Source organism: Chiloscyllium plagiosum, unplaced genomic scaffold (genome assembly GCF_037043375.1).
Source record: "Chiloscyllium plagiosum isolate Xiang-an unplaced genomic scaffold, Cpla_swu_hap1 HiC_scaffold_15, whole genome shotgun sequence".
NCBI classification, from domain to species: Eukaryota; Metazoa; Chordata; class Chondrichthyes; order Orectolobiformes; family Hemiscylliidae; genus Chiloscyllium; species Chiloscyllium plagiosum.
Genome location: NW_028270153.1, coordinates 41,709,871 through 41,723,646, shown reverse-complemented (window position 1 = coordinate 41,723,646; position 13,776 = coordinate 41,709,871). Strand labels below are relative to the sequence as shown.

The 13,776-nt window shown below is 44.9% G+C and overlaps 1 protein-coding gene across 2 annotated transcripts in view; it reads left to right on the top strand.

Annotated features, from left to right (window-relative positions):
- Positions 1-13,776, top strand: part of LOC122560076 (cadherin-4-like) — a 673,208-nt gene that overhangs the window by 404,544 nt on the left and 254,888 nt on the right. Inside the window, exon 1 of one of the 2 annotated variants that reach the window (XM_043710293.2) lies at positions 2,247-2,318. The exons of the other annotated variant lie outside the window; for it this stretch is intronic. Coding sequence (XP_043566228.2) covers positions 2,274-2,318 — 45 coding nt within the window. The 5' untranslated portion in view covers positions 2,247-2,273. Of the gene's footprint in view, positions 1-2,246; positions 2,319-13,776 lie in introns of those variants that run through there. 2 annotated transcript variants of the gene reach the window in all.

Sequence of the window (13,776 nt, the reverse complement as noted above, 5' to 3'; positions counted from 1 at the left end):
CAAGGTAAATAATGGGGCCTCCAGATTTGTTAGAACCTTCTGAAACTTGACATTTTAAGCTTAAGGAAAACACCCATAACCTTGAGAGGACAGTTTTGTTTTCAGTTCTACTTTGAGATTTGTGCTGTCTGTGGAGCTCTTAGAAATAAGATGACTATACAGTTCAGTGTTCCTGAGAAGTGAGGAATACATAGTGAATTATGTTGCCCTAGAGTGAAGAGTTAGTGTTAGCCTAAAACCACAAATATTGGTATAACACCCTAAAGAAGCAGAATAAATTTTATACTCAGTCATATAAGATCTCAAGGAAGAAGCTATCAGCAGTTCCAGTCTCAACGTTGAAGTCACAAGTGTCTTAAATCTACCAGTATGTTAGAGATAGGGACTCGAGTATGAATATTGTATGAGTGATGTTTTAAGTGGTATACAAAGTTCTGCTTCTTTTTCCTAACAATTTATGAATGTGTATTTTGTGTTTAATGAGATTGTACTTTTACTATGTATTTAAAAACATCTTTGAAGTGGTGTTATAAGTACATGTTGTGATTTATTTTATTTTATATTCTTTTTTTGTTGATAAACTTCTGTTTTTACTGCTAGAACAAAATTTGTGATATTGCATGATTATGTTCAATAAGACATCACTTTGATTAAATCAAAGCAAATCCAAGTGTGATCTATCGAGTCAGGTACTGTCTGGGATTTGGGCTCAAAACATTGATTCTCCTGATCCTTGGGTGCTGTCTGCCCTGCAGTGCTCTTCCAGCTTCACTTTGATTAGATTAGATTACTTATAGTGTGGAGACAGGCCCTTCGGCCCAACAAGTCCACACCGACCCTCTGAAGAGCAATCCACCCACACCTAACACTATGGGCAATTTAGCATGGCCAATTCACCTAACCTGCACATCTTTGTGACTGTGGCAGGAAACCGGAGCACCCGAAGGAAGCCCACGCAGACACGGGGAGAATGTGCAAACTCCACACAGACAGTTGCCCGAGGTGGGAATTGTGAGGCAGCAGTGCTAACCACTGTGCCACCGATTCCCAGCATCTGCAGTCATTACTGTCTCCTATCCATTATCTGGAATCTGACTGGTTTAGTTTTAACATTAGCTGCAATCATAACACCAGAAGACACCATATTATTTAAGTTCCTTCTGAAATGGGTTGTACATGGCATTGCAATTGTTTCTTGGTCACAAAAATGTAAAGAAAGTGTTGCATTCAGAGACAAATTACCTTAACCTTATCCACATTTACATATTTTATCCTCCTTTTTGAAAATCAAATAGTATTCACTTTCATTGAGTAGTTTTGCTATCTTAAAAGATCACCTTTAAAACCATTGCAAACTCTGAACGATGTGAGCTGTGGTTAGAAAGTTTGGAAAATCACATGAGAAGTCAAGTAAGGTCTTCTTTAATGTCAAAAATCACACAACACCAGGTTATAGTCCAACAGGTTTAATTGGAAGCACACTAGCTTTCGGAGCGACGCTCCTTCATCAGGTGATTGTGATTAGGTGATCCTTTAATGTCGACACTGACAAGACGCGTTTTCTAACTAAACTTTGGATGTCGAATGAGATTCTTGCTAATGCATGGTGGGAGGTCTATTCACCGAAATTATCACTTGTTATTTCACTCATTGGTCTGCATTCTGCAATTCTGCTGCCCACAGGATAGAAGCTAGGTGCTTGGAATTCAGGTAGCTGCTTTTCCTTCATGCTTCCATCTTGAGCACAGGACACCCCATCTCAGGACATGCTGCATGGGCAGCAACCACATACACCACATCCATGTCAGACTCTCCACATCTTGATGGCTCACCTCCAATCCATTTACAATCTACTCTGCACTGCCACAGTGCATCTAACATTCACATTGTATGAGGAGGGGCAGACATCCAGCTTACAGATTGGATCAGGTTGCAGCTTAGGGCTGCTTTCTTGCTGTCTTAGCCATCCTTCAGCTTGCACCGATCTGCATGCTTACAACATCCCTGCCTTGCCTTGTGTTTAAACCCTTTGCCCCCTCAGCCATACTTTAAAGACCCACTGTACTTCTGTCATGCCTTGCCATTCAGTGCAGAAGTAAAGCCAGCCAGTCAGTCATGCTGGTCGGCTATCATCAGTCAAAGAGGTGGGTATGTTGCTGTGTGACACAACAATAAATCAATCTGACATCTGCACCATGTGCCAGCTGCATACATAATAAATGCACTGTGAGTGCTGCAAGCAGACTGTCAAGTGTCAAAGTCTAAGGGGAGTCATGCTCAGTGAAGTCCAGGGAGGTAGCCCAAGCAATCCAGGCACGGTAAGTCATAGAAAGTTTACACAGAAGTCCAGCAGCTTGAGTTCAATCTGGGGCTGGTCAGGAGCAGGTAGTTCATACCTCTGTATACCAGTAGGGTCTCCAGTGCTACCAGTCTGGGGGCATGTTTGAAGACAGTTAAGGACCTGTACAGATGTCAGTCAGGGTGTGTTGATGTCTCATTTTTCAGGGCTGTCCAGCTAAGTCATTCAAGGGGGTGAATAAGATATAGCCCTGGGAGGGGTCCATCCACGAAAAGTCAAGAATGTGTTTCCAGGGGCTGCTGCTGTCGGAAGCAAGTTAGGGAAGTTAATGTTGGAAACTGGAGTGGGAATGCTGGAATGCAGAGGAGATGATAACATTGAAAGGGGGCAACTCAATATAAAAGTGGGGGAGATGATGGAGCCTGGGAGGGAAAGCAGTCATGTGGGAGTTGGTGTGATGTTTTTATTCATTTGTGAGATGTGGGCGTCGCTGGCTGGCTAGCATATATTGCCCATCCCTAGTTGTCCTTGAGAAGGTGGTGGTGAGCTGCATTCTTGAACAACTGCAGTTCACCTACTGAGAGTTGACTCACAATGCCATGAAGGAGGGAATTCCAAGATTTTGACCTAGTTCATTGATGGTAAGCAACACCCTGGCTTCCATGGGGGACAGTGCACTTCCAGACCTGGCATTCCTTACTTGACCTGGCTCGAAGGGGTGGAGGGGGTTGGGGGGAGGTAATGTGGGGAGATGAAGACTTAGATATACTGATAGAATGGGCACCTGAAGAAGCCAATGGGGTTACTAGGATGCAGGTTCACAAGGATGAAGAGGTTGAGTCGGAGGATGTTCAAAGAGTGACTGCTGTTGTCTTCCATTGCGCTCTTAAAATAAACAAGTGCATAATGGAGATGAAAATGGCTGTGACCCATAGCCAGAATGGGTGATGTACATATTTCATTCTGTAAGGGAGGGTCTTAAGTTTGGATGATGTTAGACTCCTCAAAATGCAACACCATTCAACAGGAACCCACACAATGGAGCTCAAAGATGTCTCCGAGCACCGCATGCTGCATATTTCTTATTAGCCAAGTGTATTTCTTCAAAACCTCGACCCAACAACCCTGACCATATTGTGCAAGTTAATAACTGAATTCCATTGATATCTGTTTTACAAACGCAATGTTTTTAAGCCTCGAGAGATTAACCCAGTTGAAAGTAACAGCCATCTGCCATTTACCCATTCCAAAAACATTGTGCAGAAGCTACTCGCTTACAACGTGGGCATGGAATATTGTATAGCGCTAAGGATGGATGGGCTGTATACTTTCAATGTTTCAATAATTACTACATAAAAGTCTTATCTGCAGTGGTGAAAACTGAACATATATTTACAAAGGTGAAAACCTGTTTACATTTAGGTGTCACCCATTTAGGTGCCCTCAAAAGGTTGTCTTCATTCTTACCTTCCCACTATGTCTTGGTGTAGTTCCAGGCCATGTAGCCAAGATGGAGGGAGCTGGACCTACAGTGGAACCTGTTGACATTGGAGGCTTTGTTGGGCAAGCTGGGTGTGTTTGTGACATGCTGAGTGTGCCCTGCCTGAGAAGTGTCTTCCTGGGTTTGACCTTGCACAGGGCTGAGGTGGGCAGGCAGAGTAGAGGCGGAAGGTGAGACCATCACTGGAGGGACCTGAGAGGAGACTGTTAAGTGGTCTCTGTGTGGATTCTGCTCCTCTGGGCGACTACTGTCTTTGCCCTGAGCACCAGTGGTTAGTGGATGGAGTGCTAGTTTGTGTGTATATACAGCTGACTCTGAAACTGCGGGACCTGGCTCTCCATGGCAGCCTCCCACCTATTCATAGGGGCACCAAGGTGCTTGTATACCAAAGGCAGCAGGGTGCCAACTGTATTGATGCAGTCCTTTTGTGTCAGGTTGTCCAGTGTCTGCTGCTCTTGTACCTGAAGTCCCTAATTGCCAACAGTATTTGGTCCTCAAGTGCCTGGTCTCCAGCGGTTCTCTGAATGCGTGATCTTGCTTATTAGTGCCTTCTTGTCTCCTTGTGAGGAAGGAACAACTGGAGCAAGTTGAATTTGTCGTCATGGGCAACAATGGCAAGAGTGATGGAGCACAGATCTGTCTGCATATCCAGCAGGCACTGAGCCTGCTAAATCTGGCTCTGCATGGCATCAACCAACCAAAAGGGCAACCAGACACACTCCTGCCTGATGCAGAAGGATCCCAACCCTTTTGATAAAATATCCATTTTGGTCTCAGTACTTAAGCAGTCGGGAGGTGCAGGAGGCAGCCTTACTGATGTTTCTGCTGAAGATCTGTCTGCTGTCCCTCGGATGTGGAGGAAAACACTCAAGACTGAGGAGACCATGGACATCCTGTTGGTCCCTGCAGGAAACAAAAGAGAGAATGCGTTGTGACCAAGGGGTAAAAGTTGTGACATGCTAACAATATATATGCACAATGGGGATCATGGGAGAGTAGCACAACAATGAGCAATACTATTTCCTTTGTTGCTGGGATATGGTGATTTCTGCTTTCCCATAGGAATGGTACTGGTCTTTACCGGATAGGGCCAAAGTCTTCTCCTCTTAAGGAGACAAATATCTGGCATCCCACCACTTTTCGTGGGCTCATTTGGCCCTTTTCAACACCTATTCTCCTGTAATGTAGAGGAGGAGGGATTGAGTATAACAAAGTCTGGTAGCACAGCTGTTAGCACTGATACAGTGGTGGGGGTAATTGATGACAAGTGAATGAGCAGGCAATGCAGAGTGCATGCAGGGGTAATAGTGGGGGAATTGGACATTTGAAAGCCAATAGAAAGGTGATGCAAGCGATAGTGTTGAGTGGTAGAGCACAAACTTTGGGAGTTAGGTACAGTAGCAAGAGATTGAGTGTGTGTTAAGTAGCAGAGAGAAGATGGTGGCACGTAGCCAGGAAGAATAGAAAGATTGACCTTCTTTCTTGCATTACTGGGCTTTCCTCTAGACCATGGACATTGCACTGGCCTGGGTGCCAGGCTGACAGGGTCTGATGTTGTGAGTTCCTCTGCCGCTCCTGTCGGAAGCAGACATCCCTCTTCTAGAGCATCCCATCCACCAGCATCTTCAAGTTCCCTCCACAAAGTAGTGTGCCAGTTTCCCCTTCTCCACCATACCCAGAATGAATATCTGCAACCATGCAGGGTGACTCCAGACTGCAAGCACTTGGACTGGGTGTGCAACAGTATTTTAAATGTGGTGCCGATGCCAGAGATGCTGGTATATCCCAGGACACCCTAACAGTGCCATTTACTTCCAGTAAGGCAGTTGGGCTAGAATCCAATAAGAAGGGCACCATAGGGGCAGGGTAGGTAGTTGATGAGGCCAGTTTGGGATGATCACATGAGAAGATTCATTAGGTTTTGCAGAGACTAACCCTCCGTGAAACACGAATTAAAACGGTACTTCAATAGACTCTGGGGACAATCAGCCTGTGTTCAAATATTTAATGCTATTTTGGTTTTGCTGGTAATTTTAGGCATTTCTTGTCCAAATTTAGATTTGCAGGTGATACATAAAATTGATTAGGTCAATAGATTTAAATGGAGCTTGTTTAATATTTAAAGGCAAATTTTAGTGGATGCTGGAAATTTGAAACAAACATACAGAATGCTGGAGAAACTCATGACGTCTGGCAGGACCAGTGGTTTCTCTCTCCGCAGATGCTGCCAGGAATGTTTAATGTTTAAGCATAGAACATAGAACATAGAACATAGAAAAATACAGCGCAGTACAGGCCCTTTGGCCCTTGATGTTGCGCCGATCCAAGCCCACCTAACCTACACTAGCCCACTATCCTCCATATGCCTATCCAATGCCCATTTAAATGCCCATAAAGAGGGAGAGTCCACCACTGCTACTGGCAGGGCATTCCATGAATTCATGACTCGCTGAGTAAAGAATCTACCCCTAACATCTGTCCTATACCTACCACCCCTTAATTTAAAGTTATGCCCCCTCGTAATAGCTGACTCCATATGTGGAAAAAGGTTCTCATGGTCAACCCTATCTAAACCCCTAATCATCTTGTACACCTCTATCAAGTCACCTCTAAACCTTTGTTTCTCTAATGAAAACAGCCCCAAGTGCCTCAGCCTTTCCTCATACGATCTTTCTACCATACCAGGCAACATCCTGGTAAACCTCCTCTGCACCCGTTCCAGTGCCTCCACATCCTTCCTATAGTATGGCGACCAAAACTGCACACAATACTCCAGATGCGGCCGCACCAGAGTCTTATACAACTGCAACATGACCTCAGGACTCCGGAACTCAATTCCTCTACCAATAAAAGCCAGTACGCCATATGCCTTCTTCACTGCACTATTTACCTGGGTGGCAACTTTCAGAGAGCTGTGTACATGGACACCAAGATCCCTCTGCTCATCCACACTACCAAGTGTCTGACCATTAGCCCAGTACCCCGTCTTTTTGTTACTCTTACCAAAGCGAATCACCTCACACTTACCTACATTGAACTCCATTTGCCACCGTTCTGCCCAGCTCTGCAACTTATCTATATCCTGCTGTAACGTGACACATCCTTCCTCACTGTCAACAGCTCCACCGACTTTCGTATCATCTGCAAACTTGCTCACCCAACCTTCTAGCCCCTCCTCCAGGTCATTTATAAAAATGACAAACAGCAATGGTCCCAAAACAGATCCTTGCGGAACACCGCTAGTAACTGCACTCCAAGATGAACCTTTACCATCAACTACTACCCTTTGTCTTCTTCCAGCCAGCCAATTCCTAATCCAAACCTCCAACTCGCCCTCAATGCCATACCTCTGTATTTTTTGCAGTAGCCTAGTCATTCTTTTATTCCTGACATACCGATAGAAAGCCTAAGGGTTTTCCCTAATCCTACCAACTAAGGACTTTTCATGTCCCCTCCTTGCTGCTCTTAGCTCTCTCTTCAGATCCTTCCTGGCTACCTTATAACTCTCAATCACCCCAATTGAACCTTCACGCCTCATCTTTACATAGGCCGCCCTCTTCCATTTAACAAGGGATTCCAATTCCTTATTAAACTACGGCTCCTTCACACGACCCTTTCCACCCTGCCTGACAGGTACATACTTATCAAGGACACTCAATAGTTGCTCCTTGAACAAGCTCCACATATCAATTGTGCCCATGCCTTGAAGCCTACTTTTCCAAGCCACGCATCCTAGTCGTGCCTCACCGCATCATAATTTCCCTGCCCCCAGCTATAACTCTTGCTCTGCAGTGCACACTTATCCCTCTCCATCACTAGAGTAAAAGTCACCGAATTGTGGTCACTGTCCCCAAAGTGCTCACCTACCTCCAATTCTAACACCTGGCCTGGTTCGTTACCCAGAACCAAATCCAGTATGGCCTCACCTCTTGTTGGCCTGTCTACATATTGTATCAGGAAACCCTCCTGCACACATTTGACAAACACCGACCCATCTAACGAACTCGAGCTATAGCTTTCCCAGTCAATATCTGGAAAGTTAAAGACCCCATAACAACCACCCTATTACTTTCACTCTTCTCCTGAATCATCCTCGCAATCCTTTCTTCTACATCTCTAGGACTATTAGGAGGCCTGTAGAAAACTCCTAACAGGGTGACCTCACTTTTCCTATTCCTAACCTCAACCTAAACTACCTCAGATGGCGAGTCTTTATCCATCGTCCTTTCCACCGCTGTAATACGATCTTTGACAAGCAATGCCACACCTCCCCCTCTCTTACCCCCACCTCTGATCCTACTAAAACATTTAAACCCTGGAACCTGCAACAGCCAATCCTGTCCCTGTTCTACCCATGTCTCCGTAATAGCCACAACATCGAAGTCCCAGGTACCAACCCACGCTGCAAGTTCACCTACCTTATTTCGTACACTTCTTGCATTGAAGTATACACACTTCAAGCCACTTTCCTGTTTACAGACACCCTCCTTTGAGATTGATGCCATGTTCCTAACCTCCCTACACTCCAGGTTCTGCACCCTAAAGCTACAGTCTAGGTTCCCATGCCTCTGCAGAGTTAGTTTAAACCCCCCCCCCAAGAGCACTAGCAAACCTCCCCCCAAGGATACTGGTGCCCCTCAGGTTCAGGTGTAGACCATCCTGTTTATAGAGGTCCCACCTTCCCCAGAAAGAACCCCAGTTATCCAGATACCGGAATCCCTCCCTCCTGCACCATCCCTGTAGCCACGCATTTAACTGTTCTCTCTCCCTATTCCTCGACTCTCTATCACGTGGCACCGGTAACAAACCAGAGACAACAACTCTGTTTGTTCCAACTCTGAGCTTCCAACCTAGCTCCCTGAAAGCCTGCCTAACATCCTCAGCCCTCCTCCTACCTATGTCGTTGGTGCCAATGTGGACCACGACTTCGGGCTGCTCCCCCTCCCCCTTAAGGACCCAGAAAACACGATCAGAGACGTCACGTACCCTTGCACCTGGGAGGCAACATACCAAACGTGAGTCTCTCTCGCCCCCACAGAACCGCCTATCTGTGCCCCGAACTATCGAGTCCCCAATAACTATTGCTCTGCTCTTCTCCACCCTTCCCTTCTGAGCAACGGGGACAGGCTCCGTGCCAGAGGCCTGAGCCCCATTACTTACCCATGGTAAGTCGTCCCCCCCACAAGTATCCAAAACGGTATACTTGTTCTTGAGGGGAACGGCTGCAGGGGGTCCCTGCACTGGCTGCTTCCTCCCAGTCCCCCTCACTGTCACCCATCTGTCTGCAATCTTTGGAGTTACTACTTCCCTAAAGCTCCGATCTATGACCCCCTCTGCCTCCCGAATGATCCTAAGTTCATCCAACTCCAGCTCCAGTTCTCTAACACGGTCTTGGAGGAGCTGGAGATGGGTGCACTTCCTGCAAGTGTAATCAGCAGGTACGACCATGGTATCCCTCACCTCAAACATGTTGCAAGAGGAACATTGCACTGCCTTCACTGCCATCCCTCTAAAAGTAACCTTTTAAAAAAAACTAGGTCTAAAGAATAGAACAAGCAAAATGCAGCACTTACCTACTTACCACAACGGGTCTTATTATTAGGTTAGAGGAGGAGGGAGGGTGGGAGGCAGTACCTCTGTAGTGCCTCGGGTCCCTCTCCTGCGTGCTTTTATAGGCAAAAAAAACCTACCCAGGTAAGCTTGCGCTACACTAGCTTCCGGCTGCCCCTCTGGTCGTCGTCACTTCCCCCTGCTGCTCCTGCTCTTTCTGTAAAGAGAAAAAAAAACACCGCTGCCCGCTACCAATAAGTAATTTTAAAACAAACTGTCTCACCTTAGCTGTAGCCTTCCGGGTTCGTTTAAACTCAGCTGCTGCTCGCACTCAAAATGACCGTTGGCGTCGAAGGGTGAGTATTTATACTCACTGCTTTCCTTCCCGGCTGCCCTTCTGGTCATCGTCACTTCCCCCTGCTGCTCTCGCTCTTTCTTAGCTGTAGCCTTCCGGGTTCGTTTAAACTCAGCCGCTGCTCGCACTCAAAAGCAGTGGTACTGAATGAGAGCGAGTTAACAGGCTACAATAAAATCATCTTCATAATATTACAGTTCAGTGATATTAAATGAGATGACACAATGTTTGCTGTGGAATCTTTTCCTCGTTCCCACCATCAGTTGCAAATTATAACCAAGGAACTGAGATAGCTCGACTCGAACTATTTCATAGGGTCTCATGGTCATTTCTTGGTCAACTGAGATGACAGTGTATTTGAGTGCTTGTAAAGGGAGAATATTCCTTATGTCACTTAAAATTACTTTGGTCCTTACCCCAGGGCTGAGTGCCCATTAAGACTTGATTTCAAACAGAGTTTTTTGGTTCTGTGTCTCAACACATTAAAGTTATGGCTATTAGTTGTTTTCGGTATCACTTCTGTTATGGAGTCAATGTTGACTTGGTAATAAAAATGAGTCCTGAAGCATTGTTTGTGGCGGGGCATAAAGTGATGACTCATTGAAAGGATTTTTGTTTCAGAAACACTGTACATATTGAAGAGCATTTCTTTATTTGGACATCCAGATAATTTTTTTGTGGCATAACAATACTCTACCTGATAAATTATGAACTAATTATTTTGTATTTTGCTCAAAGATAATAGCAAGAATCAGCAACCAAACATTACATTCCAAGGAGCTTTAATACATACAGCAGATAATTATAGAGTCATAGAGATGTACAGCACGGAAACAGATCCTTCGGTCCAACCTGTCCATGCCAACCAGATATCTCAACCTAATCTAGTCCTACCTGCCAGCACCCGGCCCATATCCCTCCAAACCTTTCCTATTCATATACCCATCCAGATCCCTTTTAAATGTTGTAATTGTACCAGCATCCACCACATCCTCTGGCAGCTCATTCCATACACGTACCACTCTCTGCGTGAAAAAGTTGCCCCATACGTCTCTTTTATATCTTTCCCCTCTCCCTGACCCCAGGGAAAAGACTTTGTCTATTTACCCTATCCATGCCCCTCATGATTTTATAAACCTCTATAAGGTCACCCCTCAGCCTCCGATGCTCCAGGGAAAACAACTCCAGCCTATTCAACCTCTCCCTATAGCTCAAATCCTCCAGCTCTGGCAAAATCCTTGTAAATCTATTCTGAACCCTTCCAAGTTTCACAACATTTTTCCGATAGGAAGGAGACCAGAATTGCACGCAATATTCCAAAAGTGGCCTAACCAATGTCCTGTACAGCCACAACATGATCTCCCAACTCTTGTACTCAATATTCTGACCAATAAAGGAAAGCATACCAAAAACCTTCTTCACTATTCTATCTACCTGTGTCTCCACTTTCAAGGAGCTATGAACCTGCACTCCAAGGTCTCTTTGTTCAGCAACACTCTGAACCTTACCATTAAGTGTATAAGTGCTGCTAAAACTTGCTTTCCCAAAATGCAGTACCTCACATTTATCTAAAGTAAACTCCATCTGCCACCTTTCAGCCCATTGGCCCACCTGATCAAGGTCCTGTTGTAATCTGAGGTAACCTTCTTTGCTGTTCAGTACACCACCAATTTTGGTGTCATCTGCAAACTTACTAACTACACCTCTTATGCTCACATCCAAATCATTTATATAAATGATGAAAAGTATTGGACCCAGCGCTGATCCTTGTGGCACTCCACTGGGCACAGGCCTCCAGTCTGAAAAATGACCCTCCACCATCATCCTCTGTCTTCTGCCTTTCAGCCAGTTCTGTATCCAAGTCGCTAGTTCTCCCTGTAGTCCATGAGATCTAACCTTGCTCACCAGTCTCCCATGGGGAGCCTTGTCGAACGCCTTACTGAAGTCCATATAGATCACATCTACCATTCTGCCCTCATCAATCTTCTTTGTTACTTCATCTAAAAACTCAAGTTTGTGAGACATGATTTCCCACACACAAAGCCATGTTGACTATCTCTAATCAGTCCTTGCCTTTCTAAATACATTTACATCATGTCCCTCAGGATTCCCTCCAACAACTTGCCCACCACCGACGTCAGGCTCACTGGTCTATAGTTCCATGGCTTGTCCTTATCATCTTTCTTAAAAAGTGGCACCACGTTTGCCAACCTCTAGTCTTCCAGCACCTCACCTGTGACTGTCGATAATCCAAATATCTCAGCAAGAGGCCCAGCAATCACTTCCCTAGCTACCCACAAAGTTCTAGGGTGCACCTGATCAGGTCCTGGGGATTTATCCACTTTTATGCGTTTCAAGACATCCGGCACTTCCTCCTCTGTAATATGGATATTTTTCAAGATGTCACCATATATTACCCTACATTCTATACCTTCCATGTCTTTTTCCACAGGAAGCACTGATGCAAAATACTCATTTAGTATCTCCTGTGGCTCCACACAAAGGCCGCCTTGCTGATCTTTGAGGAGCCCTATTCTCTCCCTAGTTACGCTTTTGTCCTTAATGTCTTTGTAAAAAACCCTTGAGTCAAAGGAACTGCAAAAGAATAGAAAATGGCCATTTCTGAAGATTTAAACAATTCCATCGATGAAAACCAAAATAACTCATGAAAACCACTAATTTTCGTAGTGATAAAACATTAGTTGTAATAAATACAAAACTAAGAAAATTGTTCTGTTTAGGCACAGTCTCTTGAATCTATGGTTAAAAATGGAGAAATGAAGGGCATCGTGTAACCTATTCTAGTGTGCCGTATGATAACAAAGCTGGGTAGTTTTATTTACAGAATCACATAATTGTTATAGTACAGAAGGAGACCATTTGGCCCTTGGTGACTGCACTGACTGTATTGTTGAAAGTTACAGAGAAGACCAAGATGTCTTAATGGAAAGAAGGTGCTAGATGATTAGATTAATGGACAATGAAAAATACACTGATTATGGATTGACTGTTAATCACTCAAGGAAAGAAAGAGGCCTCACAGTTCACCAATGCCTAATGCAAATCGATGTCTGGAGTTCGGCTGTCCCAAGCTTCGGGTTCATAGAGTAACAGAGTCATAGAGATGTACAGCGTGGAAACAGACTCATCGGTCCAACTCGTCCATGCTGACCAGATATCCTAACCTAATCTAGTCCCATTTGCTAGCACCCGGCCCATATCCCTCTAAACCCTCCTGTCACATACCCATTCAGATGCCTTTTAAATGCTGTAATTGTGCCAGCCTCCTCCACTTCCTCTGGCAGCTCATTCCATCCACGTACCACCCACTGTGTGAAAACGTTACCCCTTAAATCCCTTTTAAATTTTCCCCCTCTCATCCTATGGCCGCTATCTCTGGACTCCCACACTCTGGGTAAAAGTTCTTGTCTATTTATTCCATCCATGCCCCTCATGATTTCATAAACTTCTATAAGCCACCCCTCAGCCTCCAACTCTCCAGAAAAAGCAGTTCCAGCCTCTTCAACATCTCCCAATAGCTCAAATCTCCAACTAGGTTACATCCTTTTCTGAATCCTTTCAAGTTTCACAACATCCTTCCAATAGGAAGGAGACCAGAATTGCACGCAATATTCCAAAAGTGGCCTAACCAATGTCCTGTACACCCACAACATGACCTCCCAACTCCTATACTCAATGCTCTACCCAATAAAGAAAAGCATACCAACCACCACCTTCAATATCCTATCTACCTGAGACTCTACTTTCAAGGATCTATGAAATTGCATTCCAAGGTCTCTTTGTACAGCAACACTCCCACAGACCTTACCATTAAGTTTATAAGTCCGGCTCTGATTTGATTTTCCAAAATGCATTTATCTAAATTAAACTCCATGATGTGATATATGTGAACAAAGGGAAGGGATTGATCTGTTCAGAATTTATTTGCTGGATTTCTCTCATCCTGGTTCAGACAACTGTAAATGACTTCATCTCAAGCTCCACTGCAGCTCCTGATCTTATTTGAAGCCTCATGTTATGAGACTCCTGAGTCATGGAGTAAAAGTAAGG